The sequence below is a fragment of the Papio anubis genome, chromosome X, assembly GCF_008728515.1.
Source record: "Papio anubis isolate 15944 chromosome X, Panubis1.0, whole genome shotgun sequence".
NCBI classification, from domain to species: Eukaryota; Metazoa; Chordata; class Mammalia; order Primates; family Cercopithecidae; genus Papio; species Papio anubis.
Window position 1 is genome coordinate 96,120,549 of NC_044996.1, and position 23,255 is coordinate 96,143,803.

The 23,255-nt window shown below is 49.4% G+C and overlaps 1 protein-coding gene across 2 annotated transcripts; it reads right to left on the bottom strand.

Annotated features, from left to right (window-relative positions):
- Positions 1–4,606: 4,606 nt before the first annotated feature.
- PPP1R3F (protein phosphatase 1 regulatory subunit 3F) lies at positions 4,607–22,281 on the bottom strand. 2 transcript variants are annotated; one of them, XM_003917704.5, is made up of 4 exons: positions 21,209–22,281; positions 10,611–10,666; positions 10,004–10,086; positions 4,607–6,291 (listed from the first exon to the last, which is right to left on the bottom strand). In XM_003917704.5, the coding sequence occupies exons 1-4, from the start codon at positions 22,207–22,209 to the stop codon at positions 5,035–5,037; spliced, it is 2,397 nt and encodes a 798-aa protein (XP_003917753.3). In that variant the 5' UTR covers positions 22,210–22,281; the 3' UTR covers positions 4,607–5,034. The 2 variants fall into 2 exon arrangements, with proteins under 2 accessions (XP_003917753.3, XP_021788238.2); XM_021932546.2 differs by having other exon boundaries at positions 10,004–10,083; positions 21,209–22,259.
- Between the last annotated feature and the right edge of the window lie 974 nt (positions 22,282–23,255).

The window sequence follows — 23,255 nt, forward strand, 5'->3', positions numbered from 1 at the left end:
TCTCACCCTGGACAAAAAACACTGAGGAGGGGAAGCAGAGGGGTTGTAGGATGCAGGTGGGTGACAGCAGGACTGAGGGCTGAGGACAGAGAGATGGGGCCACTGTGAAACTAAGATGCTGGCCCTATTCACAAGGAGGAGGGAGAGGCAGACCAAGAAGTCCTCGGCAAAGGGCTGAGCTCAGGGCCGATAAGAACATGGAAGGCCCTCACCTGTAAATGGGTGATAGAAGTAGAGTTTATCTAGTGACTGGCCACTAAAATTTTTAGAAAGAAAAGTAGGGCCAGGCGCAGTGGCTCATGCTTGTAATCCTAGCACTTTGGGAGGCTGAAGCAGATGGATCACCTGAGGTCAGGAGTTCGAGACTAGCCTGGCCAACATGGCGAAACCCCGTCTCTACTAAAAACACAAAAATTAGCAGAGCATGGTGGCGCATGCCTGTAATCCCAGCTACTCGGAAGGCTGAGGCAGGAGAATCTCTTGAACCCAGGGGGCCGAGGGTACAGTGAGCTGAGAATGCGCCACTTCACTCCAGCCTGGGAGAAAGAGCGAGACTCCGTTAAGAAAAGAAAAGAAAAGGAAACAAAACAAAACAAAAGAAAGAAAAGAGAAAAGAGACAAGGAAAGAAAAGGAAAAGGAAAAGAAGAGAGAAAGAGAGAAAGAGAGAAAGAGAGAAAAGAAAGAAAAGAAAGAAAAGAAAGAAAAGAAAGAAAGAAAGAAAGAAAGAAAGAAAGAAAGAAAGAAAGAAAGAAAGAAAGAAAGAAAGAAAGAGAGAGAGAGAAAGGGAAAGAAAGACAGAGGGAGAGAAAGAAAAGTAGGCTAGACGCAGTGGCTCATGCCTGTAATCCCAAAACTTTGGGAGGCTGAGGCAGGTGGATGGCTTGAGCTCAGGAGTTCAAGACCAGCCTGGGCAACATGGCAAAACCCTGTCTCTACTAAAAATACAAAAAGTAGCTGGGCATGGTGGCATGTGCCTGTAGTCCCAGCTACTCGGGAGGCTGAGGTCAGAGGATCACTTGAACCCAGAGGTTGAGGCTGCAGTGAGCCGTGATTGTGCCACTGCACTCCAGCCTGGGTGACAGAACGAGACTGCATCTCAATTTTAAAAGACAGATGTACAAACTTATCAATGTAATTTACCACATTAACAGATTAATGGGAGAGGGCAGGGTGGGGGCATGACAGTGATTGCAAGAGCTCCAGCCAGCGGGGATGACAATGGGCGTGTACTCAGTCTTGCCCTGTGCCTGGCGCTGCCCGGTGACTGAAGACTCATCTCACCTCTCCCTCATTTAACCCTGTGAGGAGGGAAAGTTATTACCCTGATGACAGATGAGCAAAGGGAGGCACAGAGGGCTGAAGTCACTTGCCCACCGTGTGACCCAGGGCAATTTAGTCCCAACCTGTGTCGCTCCAGCCCCTGCTCCTGTCCACCCTCCTACCCTGCCTTGACTACAAGACCTGTCTAACGTGGGCTCAGGAGGAGGGCAGTACACACGTTTTCCCCAAAGCCTGCACCTACCCTGCTTGGCAGGCATCAGCTCCCTTTATGAATGGGGAACCAAGGCTGGTGGAGGGCAGGTGACTTGCCCAAGGTCACACCACCAGGGCTTGGGGTTCCAGGCCTTTATGAGGCCCACCAGGCCCCAAAGTCCATATGTCCTGGGCTATTGTGGGTGTGAATGAGGCCTGAGGGGAGATGGACCCCAACATCTGAGGACAAAATGGGCAGGTCCTATCCATCCCGAGAGGCCCCGCTCTATGGCTGGTGTCAGGGGCACACGATAGAGGATTCCCCACCAGGCGATCTCCACAAACAGAAGTCAAGACCCGGAGCCCAGAGATGGTTCTGCAGGAAGGAGGCTGCCTACACTGTGTGGTTCACACCAGGAGGCTGAAGTCTCTGCAAGCCTGTGCGCAGGACTCTCAGACACTCACGCTACTCCCACTTCCCACTGCACTCTGCTTCACTTTTGAGGTCTGTGCGTAAGTGTATAAAACCTAAATGTATGGGGCGAGGGGGTTCTTGTTTTTTTTGAGACAAGAGTCTTGCTCTGTTGCCCAGACTGGAGTGCAGTGGTGTGATCTCGGCCCACTGCAACCTTCACCTCCTGGGTTCAAGTGATTCTCCTGCCTCAGCCTCCCAAGTAGCTGGGATTATAGGCGCCCACCACCACGCCCGGCTAATTTTTATATTTTTAGTAGAGACAGGGTTTCCCCACGTTGGCCAGGCTAGTCTTGAACTCCTGACCTCAAGTGATCTGCCTGCCTCGGCCTCCCAATGTGCTGGGATGACAGGTGTGAGCCACCACACCCGGTCCATAAATCTGTTTTAATGACGATGAATAAATTGCACATCCATGAACAGTCTCCCAGGTCAAGCAGTGAACCATTATTGACATCCCAGAAATCCTCCGGGCCCCTTCTCAGCCACATCCCTCCCTCTGCCAGAGGTGAACGCTATCCTGACTCTGGTAATCAGCCCCTCGCTTTTCTTTACAATGTCACCACTTAGGTGGTAATTCATGAGTTCTGCCTGCTTGAGAACTTCGCATAAATGGATCAGTGTGGAAGCTTTTGTTTGGCTTTTTGTGATTCATCTGTATGCTTTTGTGCAGTTATGGATCTTCTATTCTCATTATACAATATTCCATTCTGTGAATATACCACAATTTATTTAGATGCTTATTGGCACACCTAGTTTTTCTTAATGTATTCCAGGTTTGAGCCCTTCATCAGTTATATATGATTCCATTATCTCCTCCCAATTTGTCACTTGTGTTTTCACTTTTTTTGTTTTGTTTTGCTTTTATTCATAGCAACCTACTACATAATGTTTTCACTCTCTTTGTGGTGTCTTTTGGTCAAAGGACATTCCTAATTTTAAAGTCACTGAATGTTTCATAATTTTCATTTATGGTTAATGTTTCTGTGTCATGATGGAAAATTTTGCTACCATGAGTATACGAAGGTATTTTGCCTTATTGTATTTTTTTTTTTTTTTTTGAGATGGAGTCTCGATCTGTTGCCCAGGCTGCAGTGCAGTGGTGCCATCTCGGCTCACTGCAACCTCTGCCTCCTGAGTTCAAGCGATTGTCTCATCTCAGCCTCCCAAGCAGCTGGAACTACAGGTGGATGCCCAGCTAATTTTTGTATTTTTAATAGAGACGGGGTTTCACCATGTTGGCCAGGCTGGTCTCAAACTCCTGATCCGCCCACCTCGACCTCCCAAAGTGCTGGGATTACAAGAGTGAGCCACGGGGCCTCGCCCTGCCTTATTGTATTCTTAAAGCACTTTGGTTTTGCCCTTCACATTTAGGCTTTAAGCCCACCTAGAATTATTTTTATTTGTGTTGTAAAGTAGGGATCCAAGTTCATATTTTTCAATGCAGGTAACCAATTGTTGTATTTATTCAAAATCCAATCATTCCCCCACTGATCTAAGACACCTGCTTGGTCACCAGTTCTGTGTCTACACATGAGTGTGTCTCCACTGTTTCTGAGATCAATAGTCTTTTATTGGTCTACTTGTCTACTCTTGTAAAAAATATCGTGCCATCTGAATATATCACCACAATAAGTATGTGTCCTGGCTAGTCTTGGCACTTCTACATAAATTTAAGAATTAATGTGTCATGATCTGCACACAGGCAAAATTCTATTGGAATTGTGGTTGGATTTGCATTGAACCCACAAAGCAGTTTCAAGAGAACTGACAGCTTTGCACAGTGGCCAATGAAGAAGGGAAATGAGGAGAGTGTGGTGTCTTGGGAAACCAAGTGAAGAAAGGGTTGCAAGGTAGAGATGATCAACTATGTCAAATGCTACCAATATCCCAAATAAGATGACGTCTGAGACTTAACCGTGTCTATAACAATGTATCTTCAGCAGTTTTGCCGAAATGGTTGGGCAAAAAAGATCTGACTGGGGCTATTTCAGAAAGGCATCATAGAAGAACTGAAGAAAGCTTGTATAAATATTTCTTTCAATAAGTTTTGCTGTAAAGGGAAGTAAATAAATATGTGGTGTTTTATTTTGTTGAGCAGTTTTTTATTTGCATGCAATAAATATATATCTTTCTTTCAAACCTTCTGGGCTTCCTGTTTTTAGCAGAAATGTGATGTCTGTGGACAACAACTGTGCTACAAAGTACTACAGTACGTTAACTCCTCTTTCGTTTCTGAGGCCTTCCTTATCTCAGGGGCTAAGGGGTCTCCCTGCTGGTGTCGAAGGCTGTTTTTTCAGTAACCTCAAAACCTTGTGGCTGATTCACAACTGATGTTCCCACATCCACAGGAGACCACAGGTACCACTGCAACCATGTGACTGACACCAAACCCTCATGTGGCCGCCACTCTTCCTCCCTGGCTCCCACCACCACCATCCAAATACACACCTGTAGGGTCCCACAGGCAGAATGTGGAAAAGACAAAGAACTATATGGATTAGGACCACGAGGTGAGGAGACACAGATCTTCAAGGACAGACATGTTGAAGCAGCAGCAGGCGACCACGTCCCACCCCCAACTCCCCACTGTGATCCTCCCACAGAAAGTGACCACCCTGCACACTCATGCCCAAACAGGAGAACACTACACCGCAAGACACTGTTTCTCATAGAGCTCTATTGTGGCATATAATAATAGGTACTCTATATAAATTAAATTAAAAATAAAGCTCCAGCATGTTGCACAGGTTGGCTGTTAATAAATATATCTCTGGGTAATTGTGCCCCAAGACCAGCTCACGACCACTCTCCCTCGTCCAGAGAATTATACAAAAATAAATACAGGCTCAGGGGGTAGGGGGAGGACATGCCCAGTTCCACTCTAAAAGTTCCCCTCACTCACACCATCTACCCATCCCCTCGTCTCCACTGGGGTCACCACAGGGAGCCCTGTGTTAACTGGAGAGCTTGGGGATGGGAAGGCCTCTCTTTCAGTAGAGCATTCTCAGAAGCAAAGGACCCAGGTCCCCTCACTGCACAGGCCATGTATCCCATCTCAAGCCTCTGCTGATCCCACAAGCAGAGCCTACGAGAACCAAGCCAGAGAGAGGCACAGCGCAAGCACCAGGAGGGACACACCACTGTTCAGAGCCACAGGGACCACCACTAGCCCAGCCAGGACCCCCAGAGTCTGGGTCAAGGGCCCCCGGAGCTGAGGAGGCAGTGCACACACACATTCTGCAGGGGCTGCTAGGTTGGGAGACCTCTTTGGGGGTTCAAGGCTTGGGCCTGCATCCTTTTCATCCTGGGAGCTCACATGAGGCCTGGCTATGCTAGAGAGACAGACTTCGGCCCCCAAAGGACTGAGGAGGGTGGGATTTTGCCCCTGCAGAAGGACAGGAGAGGCTGGCTCCTTGCCAGATATGGGATCAAAGCTGCCTGCCCACTCACTGGTGACCTCTATCTGGGCTTCTGTCCCGGCCTCTCCCAGGTACTCGGTCACCCCAGCTATCACCCTATTCATGTGCAAAGAGCTAGTGTCCTTGCCCATCCCTTTCTCAGGATCCCCAGTGAACTGACCCTCTGTACCCAGAACCACAGGGCCGTCACATCCTGAGCCCTCTGCCCATGGAAGCCACACATCTCCCATAGTGGCTACCACAGAACGGGCCCCGGAGAGGATTTCCGGAGGCGATTCCTTGGGGCTGTCCCCTTCTGGGCTGGAGGGTATGACAGAGAGCCCCTCTTCACCCTCCCCCTCATCATCAGGGTCTTCGGTGTCCTTGATGAGCTCCACGCCACGCCCCAGCCGGGCATAGTGCAGTGTGATCTCCTCAGCCAGGGCGCTGTTTAGGGCCCGCTCAGGGCCAGGCCACTTCAAGATCAGGTCGCGGTCCGTCAGTATGCCCAGGGGATGGCTGGGGGATATCCCTCCATCTGTGGAACCCTCCCCACCACCCCCTGCCCCACCCGCAGCCACAGCAGCCCGTAGGCGGCTCAGATGAGACAGGTAGAGCTGCTCCAGCTCCTGGTCAATGGTGTCCTCACCGAGCAGCTCCTCTGACCCACTCATGGCCTCCAGCCCCCCTCCATTCTCACTCGATACTCCCCATGTGGCCTCTGCCTGCTGCTGGCTGGGCTCCAGGAAAGGCCCGGTGGCCCCCTCGCTCGCATCGGGCCCTGAGGCCTGGTCTCTGGGGGAGCCACCCAGGCCACAGAGAGGGGAGGAGGGGGGAATCCTGATGGCCGGTGCCTGGAGGACTTCCGTAAAAGCCACAGGAGGACTGCTTCTGGGGACGTCACCTTCTTCTGCGGGGTTGCCAGTCAGCGGAACATCAGAAACCTGGAGCCATGGCCGGGGCGAGGGGGCAGAGAAAAAGCAAGGGAATGAAGCAGAGGAGGGGATGGAACAAGCAGAGACAGTAAGAAGTGTGACAGCCCACAGCCAGCCCCACAGGGGTTTCTATATAAAAACACCTTAAAGCACCCTCTGTCACTGTCTAGACTCCAAAGACTGTCATCTATGGTAAAATAACACAATTAGATGCAGTAAAACGGGGCTTCTTGCAGATTATAAAGCTGAGGAATTTGGTGGGTGTGACTATTTGGTGAATGATAATCACTAAACACTGCTGGCTTACCTTCAAAACAGAGCCAGTTAAAATAACTAAAGTATAAGTAGCCAGGCACAGTGGCTCTCATCTGTAATCCAAGCACTTTAGGAAGCCAAGGGGGGGCAGATCACATGAAGCTAGGAGTTCGAGACCAGCCTGGCCAATATGGTGAAACCCCCTCTCTACCAAAAATATAAAAATTTAGCTGGGCATGGTGTTGCGCACCTGTAATCCCAGCTACTCAAGAGGCTGAGGCAGGAGAATCACTTGAACCCAGAAGGCAGAGGTTGCAGTGAGCCAAGACTGTGCCACTGCACTCCAGCCCGGGCAACAGAGAGAGACTCTGTCTCAAAAAAAAAAAAAAAGAGTGTAAGTGGATTGTTTGTAACACAAAGGATAAATGCTTGAGGAGATGCATACCTCCTTCTCCATGACGTGATTATTACGCATTGCATACCTGTATCCAAACACCTCCATAAACATATACACTATGTCCCCTCAAAAATTAAAAATTTATACATTTTTAAAAATTAAAATGCAAAAAAAATTCCCAAAACACAGTCGGGATGTCCATATGAACCCATGATGTATCATCTTCTCTTTTAAAAAAAATTATTTCCTAGCTCCATCTTTTGAAAAGGCCTAGAAACAATGACCAATCTAGTAGCAGCAAGAATGCTGAGCCCCCAAATCTTGGCCTTTGAATGCCACTCTCCACTGAAAGGAACCAGTGCTCCTTAAAGAAATAGCTGCTTCTGGCCAGGTGCGGTAGCTCACGCCTGTAATCCTAGCACTTTGGGAGGCCAAGGCGGGTGGATCACCAGGAAGGTAAGGAGTTCGAGACCAGCCTGACCAACATGGTGAAACCCTGTCTCTACTAAAAATACAAAATTCAGCCGGGTGTGGTGGGATGTGCCTGTAATCCCAGCTACTCAAGAGGCTGAGACAGGAGAATCACTTGAACCCAGAAGGCAGAGGTTGCAGTGAGCTGAGATTGTGCCACTGTACTCCAGCCTGGGAAACAGAGAAAAACTCTGACTCAAAAAAAAAAGAAGAAAGAAAGAAAGAAAAAGAAAGAAAGAGAAAGAAAAGAAAAAAGAAAATAAAAGAAAGAGAGAGAGAGAGAAAGGAAAGGAAAGAAAGGCAAGAAAATAAAGAAAAAGAAAAGAAAGAAAAGAAAAGCAAGAAATAAATGGCTGTTTCCAGGCTTGGGGCAGGGAGAGTACAGGATGAGCCTAGCACATATTGTCATGGAAGATGTGAGAAAGGCTCACAGAATGATGAGGACGTGTCAAAAGGACAGAGGAGCCCATCTCAATAAGCTCCTACTAGCCAGGGGTAGTTCATTTTAAGCATCAAAAAAACACACAAATAAGTGCAATGGATTAAAACTCATCAAATATGTTTAGAATTCATGAGTTCATAATGACACAAAACCAAAAATCCTTTTATTGGTCACCTTTGGAGTAGTACTTCTCTGAAAACTGGTAAATAAAATGGAAAAAATTAAATATTTACACTGCTTTTTCTGCACAAACTATATCTCAAAGTAGCCAAATAGCTGGTGTGGGACAGTTTTTCTTTAAAGAAGAATTCTAGCTAATAAAGGAAGTGGGAATAGTAGAATTAAATAGAGTTAATTCTAGTTAATTTAATAATAAAAGATTAAATACATTCATTTAATACAATTAATTTGATAAATTAAATTTAATAAGATTACATTAATAGAATTAATAAATTAATAAAAATGGAGTAAGAAACGTATTTCCACCTGGATGTAATCAGCCAGACCCAGACTGGAAAATTCTACAGGACAAGCAAAGTTTCTTCAACCAACAAATTGCAAAGAAACAAAGTGGGGGAGATTTTTAAAATCTAAAGAGACACATCAATCAAGTGCAACATGTCAACCTTGTTTGGATCCTAAAACACTTATGAGAGAAGGAAATTTGAACACTGACCAAATACTTGATGATACTAAGGAATTACCGTCTATTTTCTGAGGTGTGATGATAGTATTATGGGGTTAAGAATTCTTAATTTTCTGGCCAGGCGTGATGGCTCACACCTGTAATCCCAGCACTTTGGGAGGTCAAGGCAATGGATCCTGTCTCTACTAAAAATACAAAAAGTAGCCGGATGTGCTCGCTTGAACCCAGAAGGCAGAGGTTGCAGTAAGCCGAGATCACGCCACTGCACTCCAGCCTAGGTGACAGAGTGAGACTCTGTCTCAAAAAAAAAAAAAAAAAAAGAAAGAAAGAAAGAAAAAGAGTTCTTAATTTTCTGAGATACAAAAAGAAGTATTTATGGATGGGATGATGTCTGGATGTTTTCCAAAATAATTCCAGAGGGAATGGGAGGGAGGAGACGGGGTATAGATAAAATAAGAATGGACATGTGTTGATATTTACTGAAGCTGAGGGATGGTATATGTAGGTTCGTTATACTATTTTACTTTTATATATGTTTGAAACTTTTTGTAATTAAAAAGTTCACACACACACACACACACACACACACACACACACACACACACACCCCTCCAAAATGTCTCTACCTCCCCTACCTACCATCATACTCGCCTGGACCACTGCAGTGGCCTCCCCTTCACAGGTCGCCAGTTTCCACCCTCGCTCTGACAGTCTATTTTCCAAGCAGCAGCCAGAGGGAGGCTGTTAAATCCTAAATCAGATCACGTCCCTCCTCCGTCCACAATGCTCTTGCAGCTCCCCCTCACTCAGAGTAAAAGCCAAAGTCCTCACCATGGCCTGTGAGGTGCCACCCAATCTGTCCTCAGCCACCTCTCTGCCCTCACCCCGCACCACTCTCCCCCTCCCTCATTCTGCCCCCACTGCACTGGCTTCTACACTGTCCCTCACACACGTTAGTCATGGCCTCACCTCAGGAACTTCACACTCACCTGGGATGTTCTTCCCTTAGTTATCCACGTGGCTCACTCTCTCACCTTCCTCAGATCTTCGCTCAGATCTCACTAATCACTAAAGCCTTCCCAGGCCACCCAATCTAAAGTTGCAACCCCCTGACCCAACAACACACACACACAGTCTCTCACCCACTCCCTATTCCTTTATATTTTTCCTTATCACTCATCATCACCTAAAGTACCATACATTCTATTATTTTATCATGTCTCACCCTACTAACACATCAGCCCCCTCGAAGAGCATTTTTCACTTCTGTAACAGTGCTTGGCACAGAGCAAGCACTCCATAAATTTTTGCTAAATTAACAAATGACATTTCTATAAGCCCAGGTGAGTAACTGCATTCTCCCCCTCCCCCATCGGGTTCTGAGTTTTGTGCCCTCCCTCTAACCCAGAGAGGACCCAGAACTAGTAGGCCCCACCACCCAGCCCAGCAATAGTTACACTGTGAGCCTCCTATTGGGCTGTCCACTCCAAGGCTGCAAGGACCCACTTACCTGAAGTGTCATCTGGGGCCACGGACGGAGAGGGGTGGGGGCCACCAGTGGACCCACTGACTCCTGGACATCAGGATGTTCTGCTAGAGGGAAGAGAAAGGCAGCATTGGGCAAGACAGGCATATAAGTAGGTATGGTTTTGTTAAGAAAATCTGCCATCCTAGCCAACTGGCAGTTTTGCCTCTGAAGCTTTCTGTGACAATCTAAAGCAGAGGGTGCCCCTTCATTTTTTTTTTTTGAGATAGGGTCTCGCTGTGTCACCAAGGCTGGGGTGCAGTGGCACAATCATGACTCACTGCAGCGTCAACCTCCTGGGCTCAAATGATCCTCCCACCTCAGCCTCCCCAGTAGCAGGGACTACGGGTGCATTCCAGCATGCCCGTCTTGTTTTTTCTTTTTTTTTAAGAGATGAGGTCTCACTATGTTGCCCAGGCTCCTCTTGAACTCCTGGCCTCAAGCAATCCTCCTGCCTCAGCCTCCCAAAGTGCTGCGATTACAGGCATGAGCCACTGAGCCCAGCCTTTTTCATTTTTATAGAAAGAAAAACAGTAGGAAGAAAGACATGGTAAATACAAGCTAAAACTTCCGAAGCTGGCCAATTGCTTACCCACGGCAGGGGTGTTATCATCCATGTTCTTCGTCTTCAGTTCCTCCTCAGCAGGCCTGCGGGGCAGAAGAGAGTACATGGATCTAATATCCTGAGAGGTCACTTCTGCCACCCACTGGCACCTTCTGAGCCTCTGTGCTAGCCCACCTTCACCTGACAGCTGCTGTTTTCTCTTCTGCTGCCTTTGGTCATCCCCTCATCCTAAAAGTCCTACAGCCTCCTTATAGAAAATTCACAAAATACAGAAAAGTCTAAAGAAGCAAGAAAAACAATCACACATCAGCCAGAGACAACTACTGTTACCATTCTGGAAAATTTCCTTCCAGATATTCTATGAAATCATTTAGATTCTACAGATATAATTTCACAGCTAGCTTTGTCCATTTAACAGTAAGAAACATCATTATATACTTTTGCAAACATTTCAAATGGCTGCTTAATACTCATATCATACCATCCCCTTCCTACTGAGCAGCTAGGTTCTTTCATTTAGAGGTCGCAAAGCAAACCAGCAAACAGCATTGGGCATAGTTTTATCGACACTTGTATCATTTCTTTAGGATATATTCCTGGCTGTGGAAAAAGAAAAGATAGAAGAACCCATCTTTTTGGCTGGGCGTGGTGGCTTACACCTGTAATTCCAGCACTTTGGGAGGCCAAGGCAGGCAGATCACTTGAGGTTAGGAGTTCAAGGAGTTCAAGACCAGCCTGGCCAACATGATGAAACCCTGTCTCTACCAAAACTACAAAAAATTAGCCACGCATGGCGGTGCACACCCATAGTCCCAACTACTTGGGAGGCCAAGGCAGGAGAATCGTTTGAACCTGGGAGGCGGAGGTTTCAGCGAGCCAAGATCGCGCCATTGCACTCCAGCCTGGGGGACAAGAGTGAAACTCAGTCTCAAAAATCAAACAAACAAAAAAGGCCAGGCGCAGTGGCTCACATCTGTAATCCCAGCACTTTGAGAGGCCGAGGCAGGTGGACCACCTGAGGTCAGGAGTTCAAGACCAGCCTGCCCAACATGGTGAAACTCCGTTCTCTACTAAAAATATAAAAATTAGCTGGGCGTGGTGGTGGGCACCTGTAATTCCAACTACTTGGGAGGCTGAGGCAGGAGAATCGCTTGAACCTGAGAGGTGGAGAGTGCAGTGAACTGAGATCGCACCACTGCACTCCAGCCTGGACAACAGAGTGAGAGATCATCTCACAAAAATAAATAAATAAAAAAAAAATAAATAAAAACCTTTTCTAAGGGCAGGCGGACAAGATTGTGAGGCAGAGGAATGCAAATGGAGACTGGGAGGGAGGTCACAGAGGCCTGGGTCCCTATGCTAGCCCTCCCATCCCCGTATCAGCCTGGCAGGTCATTTCACCTCCTCACTCATAAAACATAAAACAGAGCCGCGGGGAGTCAGGATGTGCACTAAGCACAAGGCAGTCAAGAGGAATGAGGACGGACAGGTAGAAATCAGGGCCTGACACACAGCAGGGATTGAATCAACTGTAGATATTTATGGGTCTTCTTCCTCCTTCGCCAGGCCAGTCAGATCCCTGAGTGGCATAAGCCAAGTAAATTTCAGGTGGGTCCTCCCAGGGGTGGGATCTCATCATGGAGAAGTCACTGTTCTTATTCTGAAAATGAGTATCAAGTGTCTACAGATTAAGGCAAATGAGGGAAGCATTGACTAAAACATGTTCAGAGACCTGAGAGGAGCTGGGGCGACTGCCTACACCTTTTTCTTCCTAAGAGGCAATGTGACGTTCTTGATACTTCTGGCAATGGATGAAACTTTTTTTTTTTTTTTTTTGAGATGGAGTCTCGTTCTGTCACCAGGCTGGAGTGCAATGGCGTGATCTCACCTCACTGCAACCTCCGCCTCCCAGGTTCAAGTGATTCTCCTACCTCAGCCTCTCAAGTAGCTGGGATTACAGGTACCCACCATCACAGCCAGCTAATTTTTATATTTTTAATAGAGACGGGGTTTCACCATGTTGGCCAGGCTGGTCTTAAACTCCTGACCTCAGGTGATCCACCCTCCTCGGCCTCCCAATGTGCTGGGATTACAGGCATGAGCCACCCTGCCTGGCCTGGTTGAAACTTTTTGAAAACCCATAACCAATTACCTTCACAGAAACAGAGTATCACCATCTGACCCCTACATAGTACCTACTATGGCATTACACACTGTTTTAAGTGTTTCACATTTTTTTAAATAAGTTTTTGGGGTTTCTTGGTTTTGGTTTTTGTTTTTTTGTTTTTTCTTAGAGATGGGGTCTTGCTATGTTGACCAGGCTGGTCCTGAACTCCTGAACTCAAGCGATCCCCCCATCTCAGCCTCCCAAAGTCCTAGGACTACAGGCATGAGCCACGGCGCCTGGGCAACATGTGTTAATTCAATCCTCACAACCACCCTATGAGACAGGTACTTGTAATCCTCTGAAGCAGGCAGCACTATTGTCTCCATTTTACAGAGGATAAAACAGAGGCTGAGTAAATGGCTCAAGGTCATACACTTCACATCACAACCCAAGCCTTCTGGCTCTTACCCAGTCAGCTGCTGCTTCTTGGATGAGGGAGAGGGTCTTACCCAACCCATCTCCATCCTTTCTAGAAGTAGACAGAGGGAGGCATCAATACCAGACAAGATCCCTCCCTCCTCCTTCATGCAGGCTTTTCTTCAGACCTGCCTTTGCCCACATTCCCCGTTTCCCTACCTCCATGGGCCTGGGACGTGTGTGGCTAGGAGGCCACTAGACACAGAGTGGCTGCAAGAACTGCTTTCTATAAATACCCTCAGGGAGGATGCTTTAACCATATATATGGATCTAGAGTCTAGAACTCACAAATCCCACCAGAGGTACTTGAATCAGAATACTACAGGGTCTAGGGTGGGTGACTCTGGGAGCCCAGGTGCCACCCCCCACACATCACAGATGAGAAAGAGAGATTCAGAGCAAACCAGCTTGGTCCCACACCAATCCCCTCCGTGGTCCTAAAATCCAAGTCTTTGGACTTATGTCTCAACATGATTTCTGCCAGGCTGCACTGACTTACTTCTTTTTGCTGCCATAGTCCCTCACGACAGAAAACATCCTCCCCTTAGGATCTTCTAAACTAAGCCTCTTCAAGAAGGCCCACAGACAGACAGAAAGCCAGCCCTCCCACCTGTGCGCAGTAGCAAGCAAGCCTTCTCCTCCATCTGGCCTAGTCTGGACATATATTACAAACAGGCTTCTAAAAGCCACTACAGAGTCATAGATGTGAGAGAGAAAAAGGAGAACACTCAGGAAGCAGCCAGCCAGCAGGAAAAGGACTCCACAATTCAGTTGGAGGAAGGAGAAGAGAAAGAAAAACAAATACACAATCAATCCCTCAGCCCCCAGAGCACCCATTCCATGGCTGAGGAGGGCGAGAACATCCAAAAAGCAGGTCACGCCACTGAGCCAATCCCAAGATCCACAACATCGGCAGAAGCAAACAAGTCATTCTCCAAAGTCAGATATGAAAGCAGAAAGCACAAGCATGCATTGTTCACCTCCTCCACCATGGGCCCCTCTCATTGACATACCAAGGCATTTGAAAACCTTCACATCCATCCTTCAAAACAACACCCTTCCTTTTTACAAATGCAAAAACTAAAACTCAAGGAACTGCACCTCTACACTCACTGACTACATAACCACGCTGGTAACAAACATCCCAGGAGGGTTCCACTTTGAAGAGAGTTTGATATTGTGGGCTTAAAAAGAAACAAGTATCTTTGAACCGTCTTTCACAGTAAAAACTCAAGGGCAGCTATGACTTCAATCAACATGAGGATAGTAAGAGAAATCAAGTACAAATGTATACTGACTCACTGATTGGTAACAGAGAAGAGGGGTTCTTAGAAAAATGGGGAGGGAGAAGATTAAGAACAAAACTGTACCTGCAGTATGCCTGCTCGTTTTCAAGAAGGAAACCTGTTCTTTTGGCACCAGCCCCACAAGTACCACGTGGCATCCCCTCAAGGGCAGTGAGCCATAAGGGCCAGGGCACACAGATCTGGGAAATCCTGGACATGCATCATTTGGGTGCTAGTGAGCACTAGTCAAGCTGGTGTCGCCTAAAAGGGGCCATTTCAGGCCTGCACACCAGTCTCCTGGGCGTACGAATTCCTCCAGCCATCAGGAAACACAATGGCTGCCAAGCTGATAGTCCCCGAGGAGACCAGAGGGTGAGGATTTGGAAAGAGATGGTGTTGGCCCCAGCCTAGGCCAGCCGAGAAAGAACAGAAAGGTGAATCGCCAGTCACAGAGTGAGCAAGCAGGTGAGGGCTGACAAGCCCTGTGGAGAAAAGCAAAGCAGACTTTCAGAGCAGTCACAGACTGCCATTGCCACCACCACCCAAGTCCTCTGGAGCAACCCCAGCATTCATGTTTTCAAAGAATTTTGCCAGCCCAAAGTGGGTCAGGTGCTGAAACCCAAAGGGAAAGTCAGCAGACCCCGGCTCCCATGTAGTCAACCTGAAGATAACGCTGACTTTCCGGGGGGACGAGTGGCTTCAGAAACCTGCCGCACGATACTCAGAATTGCAGTTACCCTGAGCCATCTGCTTTCTGAAAAGAACAGGGCTTGAAGGTGGCTGTGAAAGCCACCAAGTTATGTGGGGCACTGCTTTGCCTTCCCCAACAAGTGTGTCAGCCTCAACTCTGGGACTTGCAGGCGATCCAGTGGGGTAGAGGGAGGAGAGCAGTTTCTTGTGCCATGAGCTTCTTCAACAGCCATGACTTCGGCCATGACCCATAGTAAGAAATCCATTCTACATCATAACCCAGCACATCCACACATGTGTAAAGAGACATATAAATAACTGAAAAACAGTTGTTCTTTGAGTGAAACAATACTTACCTTTACTGCATGTGATGAAACACTGGCATTTCTTATGCTATTTCCTTCTTTTTAATGCTTGTTGAAACCCAGTAAATTGACTTCACAACTCTAAGGGTTAGGATCTGCAATTTTGAACAATCCCAGCTCTGCCACCTATCAGTTGTGTGACCCGGGGCAAGATACTTAACCTGTGCCTCAGTTACCTCATCTCTAAGGAGGGGATAATACCTACATCAGTAAGTTGTTCAGCAGATCAAAGAAATATTTGAAAAGTACCTATAAAGCGCTTAACAGTAACCCCCTCCAAATTTCCATTGAGGGAAACTGAAGCTCTGAAAGGAAAGCAACTCGCCCAGTGTTGCCCTGCTGGTAAAATGCATCGCCCAACCTGGTACAGTAGCTAAGAGCTGGCGCACTAGAGCAGGACCACACAGGCTTGGATCACAGCTCTGCCACTTTCTTAGCACGTGGCCTCAGGCCTATGTCCTTAACCATAATGCCCTACCAAGTTTTCTGTAGCATAAAAGAGGATCACGTTCACATTAATTCCTCACTCTACAGACAACTAAGATGCCCCCTGACTTGTCCCGTTCAACTCCGGTTATTCTGGTTTCCCTGAGGCTGCCAAATTGGATACCAGGTTGGATCCCCATCCCTTCAGTTATAGGTGCACTGAAAGACAGTGGGCCTTCCTGTGCATCAGCCCTGGTGACGGACCCTGGAGACACCATGGTGAGCAAACCCAACTAGGAAGCTTACAATTCAGTATGGAGGAAGGCATTAAAAAAAATACTCAAACTCATTCTTTCAACAAATATTTATTGAGCACCTGCTAAGTGCCAGGCACTGTGGCAGGCCTGCAGGAATACAGTGTTGAATGAAAGCAGACCATGTCCCTACCCCTCACGGAGCTTACAGTCTAGCAGGGCAGAGAGAGTCATCCAGTAACCCCCTAATAAAGGTCTAACTACAAACTGCGGTCAGTGCCTTTAGAAAAGGAAAGAATGCCCTAGAATAAGGGTCCCTGGCCCAAACTGCAGGGTCAGGCAGGGCTTAAGGATGCTGAAAAGCAAAACGAGCAAGTGGGGAGGTAGGGGAGTGAGAGACTGCTTGGGAACCCTGTGGGAGAGGTGATGAATGCAGTCCCCGACAAGGTGAGTTTGAGGAATTATTTGGGCCATCAGTCAAGTGGAGACGCCAAGTTTGGATACATGAAGCTAAGGGAAAAGCCAGGAGAAAGAGAAGGGCCTGAGAGTTAAGAGGAAAACCAGCAGAGTGTGGTCTCAAGGCAAGGGAAGACAAAGTGTTTCAAGTAGGAGTGGTCAACCACTTCAAGAGGAAAACCAAAAAACCACCTGCAGAATCTGGCAGATGCTGGGGGCTAACCCTTACATGGGGTGAGCAAGTGCAGAAGGCAAGTACAGGCAACTCTTTGCAGGGGTCGGCAGTGAAGGGGAGGGTGATGAGGTGTTGGCCAGAAGCAGGAGGAGGAGAAGGAGGGGTCAGCGGAGACACAAGGGATGCTGGCACCGGTAAAAGTCAATAGAGGATCAAGCGAGGGCAGCAGAAAACCTGCCAGGAGAGAAAAGGTGACTGATGATGTCAGATTCTAGAGCAAGTGGCAGAAACTGGGACCCAGAGCACAGGAGGGAGAAGTGGCCTGAGCAAGAAGGGACTCCTCCTCATCTGTAACACAGGGGAGCGAAATCAGCGTGCAGACTTGGGGGCCGCAAGTTATAGGGAGTTCCATTCTTATGGCTTCTGCTTTGTTTTTTGAAGCAGGAGAGAAAGTCTGAAAATAAAGAACATTTGAAAGAGTCACTTGAGAGGAGAAACAAGAGTGGATCAGAAAAATATAGAACTGCTAGGCAGGGTGGCCGATGACCCTCTATTGGTGGCGATGGTCATCTGCTCTGCCACGGGACATTCTCTAACCAAGCTTAGCACCTGCTGGGCTGATGAGTGCTACGAAAAAGCTGGGGGCCTAAGGATGCTGGGGTAGACAGCTCCCCTGGGGAAGTCCTCTTAGAACTGAGGGATCAACACTGGAGGAGAATGCAAGGGGTACGGAATAAAAGTTCCTGGTGAAGGAAACAGCAGGGGCAAAGGCCCTGCAGCAGAAAGGAGCGAGGCCCTTTGGAGTAACAGAAAGACCACGGTGACAGGAGCTCAGAAAGAGCACTGGTGTAAGACTAGAAGCCAGTGGAGGCCAGATTGGGGAATGGGACGGGAGGGTGCTTGAAGACCATGGTGAGACTTTCTTGCTCTTTACTTTTAAGAGGAATAGGACACTTCCGAAGGGTAGCGTCAAGTGCCAAGGAAGATCAGGAGGGCTTTTCCCCACACCGGCCCTAGGACTTTGGACTTTGGGAGACTCAGTTTGCTCATCCAGGAAAGAGAAATTTAAAACCTCTACTTCACAGGGAATGTTGTCGGAATTAAACCAGACCTTGCATGAAAATACAGTACTCAGTGAAGTGCCTGGCCAAGAGCAGGGGCTCAGCCAGGTCTCATACAACAAATCCTCTGTACCGCATCCCACAAGCCCTGTGACATCTTAGGACCACTCTGTATCTCTTTCCCTGCTGGAACCTAGCACTGTGCCCAGCACACAGTAGGCCCTCAATAAATGCTTGATTAATCATCTCTAAGCTTTAGAGTTATCAAATGCCTGGTCCAGCAACCCAGGGAAAACAGAAAGCAGCCATTTGGGTTTCTGAACTATATCCTGATGGCTACCACGGACTTCTCCCATGCCCTCACCTGATGTGGCTGTGCTCAGTGCACAGTGGGCCTGCAGCCAACATTTCCTAAACAGGAAGCCCTCTATGATAGGGCTCCCACAGGTAAGGGATATACCCTGAGATCCTCCACCATTTCCCAAGAGGGGTAGGTCGCAAAGGGTGGCTAGTCTTCAGCAGCGCTGCAAGTCACTGGCAGCACACAGGTTCTAAAACAATAATATGTTGAAATGTACTCGCCAAGAAAGCCACCGACCTACAAAAAAACCCTTATCGCTGATCTTGCAATGAGCACCAACCTCCCCTTTGCAAGAGCTGAGATCGAAAGATAAAGAAGCTATCAAAAAGCCATCTGCCCACTTAAAATAATATCACAAGTCATGTTAGGAACCACAGACCTGGGGCCAGATACCAAAACAATTGTCTGAACAGGCTGCTTCAATTTCTCCTTAAAACCACCCATGTATGTTAAAAGAAAAACACCCTCTCCACCCACCTTGGCCCTGCAAGGTTTTGATTTCTCTGTTCTCTGTCTTTCACACTCTTTAAAATGACCAAACTCCTTTACCCAAACTGTCGCATCTTACAGACAGGGTTCCCATGACAGCCGGCGGGGATGACAGCTTGGGAAAGTGATAGAAATGAAGGTGGCTCTGGGGCACTGGACCTGCTCAGTATCTTCATCCGGGTGGTGGTTACACAAGTGCATACATATGTACAAATCCGCTGGGCTATACACGGAATATCAGTATACTTTACGTAGGTATACCTCAATAAAGCAAAAAAAGGTAAAAGGAAAACATGACATGCTGGGAACACCAAGAGTGAAATCCAGAATTTGCCCTGAATCATGCCAGGCTTTCTAGAGGATCAGTTTAAAAAAAAAAAAAAAAAAAAAAAAAAGATAGAAAAAAGTAAATATACATCCCTAGCATTTCTTCCCTGGCCCTGTCACTCACTAAATGAGAGGCTTTGAGCAAGCTGGCTCACCTCTCTGAGCTACCTGTCTCCCCTCTACTAAATGGGGATAATCATAGCACCTACACAACACAGCATGCACAGCAGGCCTCATGGAGAGAATGGATCTGATGTTCATAGCACAGAAATCCGTAAATGCTGGCCAGTTATCTTTTGCAGCTACCACCATGCTTCAGTTACCTTGCCTATGTTTGCTGCATCCAATCCAACCATGCAAAGTGACTGTCATTCCCCTTAGCAGAGGAGGAAACTGAGGCAAGGCCACACAGCTGATGGACGGAGTCGAATTTAGGAGAGGAATCCAGGAAACTGTAGGTGTGGCTCCCTAAATACTGACACCAGCTAACATCTGTATGATACTACTTTAAGCCAGACTCAGTTCTGAGCATCTTTACTCATATCCCGTAAAGTAGGTGCTATAATTCTGCTTTACAGATAAGGTTCCTGAGGAACGGTGTAGTTAAATGTGTTGGCCAAGGTCACAAGGCCAGTAAGTGGCAGCGCCAGGATTTGAACCCAGGAAATCTATGCCAGAATCCACACTCTTAATGCTGTAAGAAAAACCATGCTGCCTGTCCCCTTTAAATTTAAGTCTCAGATTATGGTGGGGCTCACAGGTGGGTGAGTGGGTGCTTGCCTGCCTGCTCAGTTACCCAGGAACATCTGCCCACCAGCCCGGAGTTAGACCTTTCTGAACTACTCACAGCCTAAGGCCTTACCAGAACCAGCAGAACCCACAAATGTCTCACTGCAGCCAGGGGCTTCTGACCGAGCATATACATACAAGGTCTAAAAAGCATTTTCCCATTTCCATTTCCAGTCCTCCCAGGAACAGGGAAATGTATGGATTTTAGGGAGAATCTAGTGATCCTGGGCCAGACTTAGGGTGACCGCAAAAAGAATCAGGCCCAGCTGCTGCCCTTAAAGAACTCATAGCTTGATAGAAGAAACCTAGGGAAATCTTCTACCGGGGCCCCCGGGGGTATAACTGATTATTTCTCCCTGTCCCTGAATGATCACAGGTAGTGTGGCAAAAAAACAAGGGACAAAAACTTCAAGTCCAGTACCCATCTGGTTCTCTCTCTCTGCCAAAGCCACTGCTTTCTTGTGAGAGCACGGGCTCAGCTCCTCGCCTCCACAGGAGGACTCAAAGTAGATTACAGCATAAGAGTAGAGTGCACAGGCTTCAAGGTCAGACATGGGTGAACTGGAAGAGCCAGGTTGACACCACTGCCTCAACCAGTTTCTCCACCTCTGGAATCCTGGTTTCCTGCTCTGTCAGAAAGAGAATCTGCTCTATCCCCCACTGGCAAAGCCCTCAGTCCACACTACTATGTCACTGCAGTTCTCTCCACTCCCAGCACACTGCTGATCATTCACACCAACCTCATTTCCACCCCAGGACCTTTGCACTTGCTGTTTCCTCTACCTAAAACACCCTTGTTCCATATATGCACATAACTGTTCTTCATCATTCAGGACTTAGTTTAAATGATAGTTTAAATGAAACGTCCTCAGAAAAATCCTCCCTGTTCCTCCTTCTACAAACTCTACCCTACCTCCCCACCGTATCTGCATAACTCTTCTTTATCATCATTCGGGACTCACCTCCTCACAGGCCCTCCCTTTAACAGCATGTCTAATACAGTCATTCCCTCCCAATCTATCCCCTTACTCCCTTCAGCAGCTTTGTCCCTATTTATCCTATCTGCTTCCTCCCTTGTTTTTTCAAACTGTCTCCCATAGGAGCCTGTATGAATCCTTGAGGGCAGGGTAGATGTCTGTCTTGTTCAGGGCTTTACAGTGGAACTCAATAAATGAATGAATAAAACCCCAGTTAAAACAGTGCCTAGCACATGTTTGACCTCCATCACTCTTGGACTAACTGACTCAATGCGCCCTCCTCCCTGTTCTGGAGAGCAGGCCTGAGGGGTTCCTGGGCCGGAATGTTTGTCCTCCATCCCAGACACAGCCCTGCGTTGGCGGAGGTGGCGCTGGCTGACATTACCTGCGCCTCACCGGCTTCATGCAGCTCTTCAGCTGCCTGGCCTCAGCCTCCACGGGACCCTGGCACTCGGGCTGTGGCTCCAGCTGCTGCAGCTGCTGCTGCTGGGGCAGCCCTTCCGCATCAGCGGGTGAGGGAGCGGGTGCGATCCGGAGCAGGACTGTGTAGTTGCGGCCGTGGTTGTTGGCCCAGAAAGTGCCCTCGGGGGTCTCATAGCGCACCACGAAGTCGAGGCGCGCCCCATCGCCCGCGCCCTCAGCAAAGGGCAGCTGGAAGGCAAAGCGGTCAGTGCGGCCGCCGTCGTCGGGCGAGGAGGCGGACGCCTGGCCGGGGCCCAGGCCGAGCCCCGGATCCAGGATGGGATCTCCTGCTCCTGTTCCTCCCGCTCCTGCCCACGACGGGCTGCGCGGGACGTAGCGCGCTGGGTGGTCGCAGAAGGAAGCCCAGCCGTCGTGTGAGGCCCGCACGTGCACCGCCTTCTCGAAGGAGCGGTTCAGCACGCGTACCAACCCGCGCAGCACCGGCGGGCGGCCCCCCGGCACCCACACCCCGGCACCCCCGGGAACCGCTCCGGGAGGCGGCAGCAGCGCCTCCAGCTCCACCATGACGCGCCCCAAGCGCTCCAGACGGCCCGGCGCGGGCGGCAGCGAAAATGTGGGGACCAGGTAAAACCCCCCGTCAGCGGGGACAGGGCACAGCGGCGAGGGCTCAGGGCCAGCCTCCTCTTCCTCCTCCCCTTCATCCCCATCCTCGCCATCGTCGTCCTCGTCGGCCCCGCCGCCGCCGCCATCTTGCCCGGCCGCCGCCGCCATCTTGCCCGCCCCGGGCCCGCCCCACGGCCGGTAGCGGCGCAGCTGCGCCAGCGGCAGCCCCAGGGCCTCGTCGGCGAACAGCACCCTTCGCGGGGCCACCGCCGCCTCGACCGAGGTGCGGGGCTCACCCGCGGCCGGCGAGGGAGGCGCGGAATGCCGCAGCGGGGGCTCCACAGGGGCCGTACGCGCCATATCGGCGGCGGCGGCGGCACCGACGGCACCGGCGGCGGGACCGGCGGGGGCAGGGCCTGAAGGGGCGGGCAGCCAATGGGAAGGCCAGCGCGGAGGGGTACGGCTCACGGAGGCGTAGGCGGTGAGATGAAGACAGGTATAGCAGAGGGCCAATGGGGAGCCATACGCGGATGACGTAGCAGCGAATTGAGGGCCGGAGAAGCACACAGCCAATGGGAATGCCCGGGAGTGGGCGGTGTAGGGGGGCGGGATGATCGAGGAATCAATGGAGAGGCCGGAATGGGGGTGGTGCGGAATCCAGGATGAAGAAAGCAGAAGGAGACAGCTAATGCGGAAGTCTGAGCGAGAGCGACATGTGGGCGGTGGGAAAAGTGGAATGGCTACAAGCGATGAGGGCAGCCGGGAACGAACGCAGAGGCCCACAAAGTGGGAGATCCCGCGGGTTGCGTAGGCGGTGGAACAGAAGCTAGAGACAGAGAACAGCCAATGGAGAGCCGCGCGCGGGGTGACGCTATAGCTGCAGCAAGCCAATGGGAAGGCTTGTGAGCGTGCCTACGGCTTTGAGGGCGGTGCCAAGGCGGAGCTAGCCAATAGGAAGGCTAAAAGGAGACCAAGAGGCGGGTGTGTCAGCGGCCACGGAGGTGGGACCATAGGGGGTCGAGCCAATGGAGGTGGAGGCTGAAGGCGGGAGCGAGGACGAGAGATGGCGGATAGCCAATGAGGGAGCCAGGGTGAAGGCGGTGAGACCATAAAGAGCAGTATGGGATGAACCAATGCCGAGGCTAGAAAGTGCCTCGGGGACGGAGGGAGGGCTTGGAAGCAAGACGCGAAAACAGCAGAGCCGACGGGGGCGGTGTAGGTGGTGTGAAGGGAGGCATGAGTAGCCAATGAGGAGGCCGGAGGGGAGGACGCTGTGTAGGCATAGTCTGAGCTATTGGGTGGCCGGACAGCAGGACCAAAGAACGCAGGCAGCCATTAGGAAAAATGTGCCTCTCAGGGATGGAGTTACCCTCTCCCTAATCCTCCGTGACTCCCCATGGTCCCAG

Excerpts from the sequence above, each read along its gene's own strand:
- PPP1R3F (XM_003917704.5), bottom strand. The coding sequence starts at position 22,209 with ATGGCGCGTACGGCCCCTGTGGAGCCCCCGCTGCGGCATTCCGCGCCT. Across the intron at positions 10,667-21,208 it reads ATGAAGCCGGTGAGGCGCAG|GCCTGCTGAGGAGGAACTGA; the intron begins GTAATGTCAGCC and ends TCTGCCCCGCAG. Across the intron at positions 6,292-10,003 it reads GGCCCCAGATGACACTTCAG|GTTTCTGATGTTCCGCTGAC; the intron begins GTAAGTGGGTCC and ends CCATGGCTCCAG.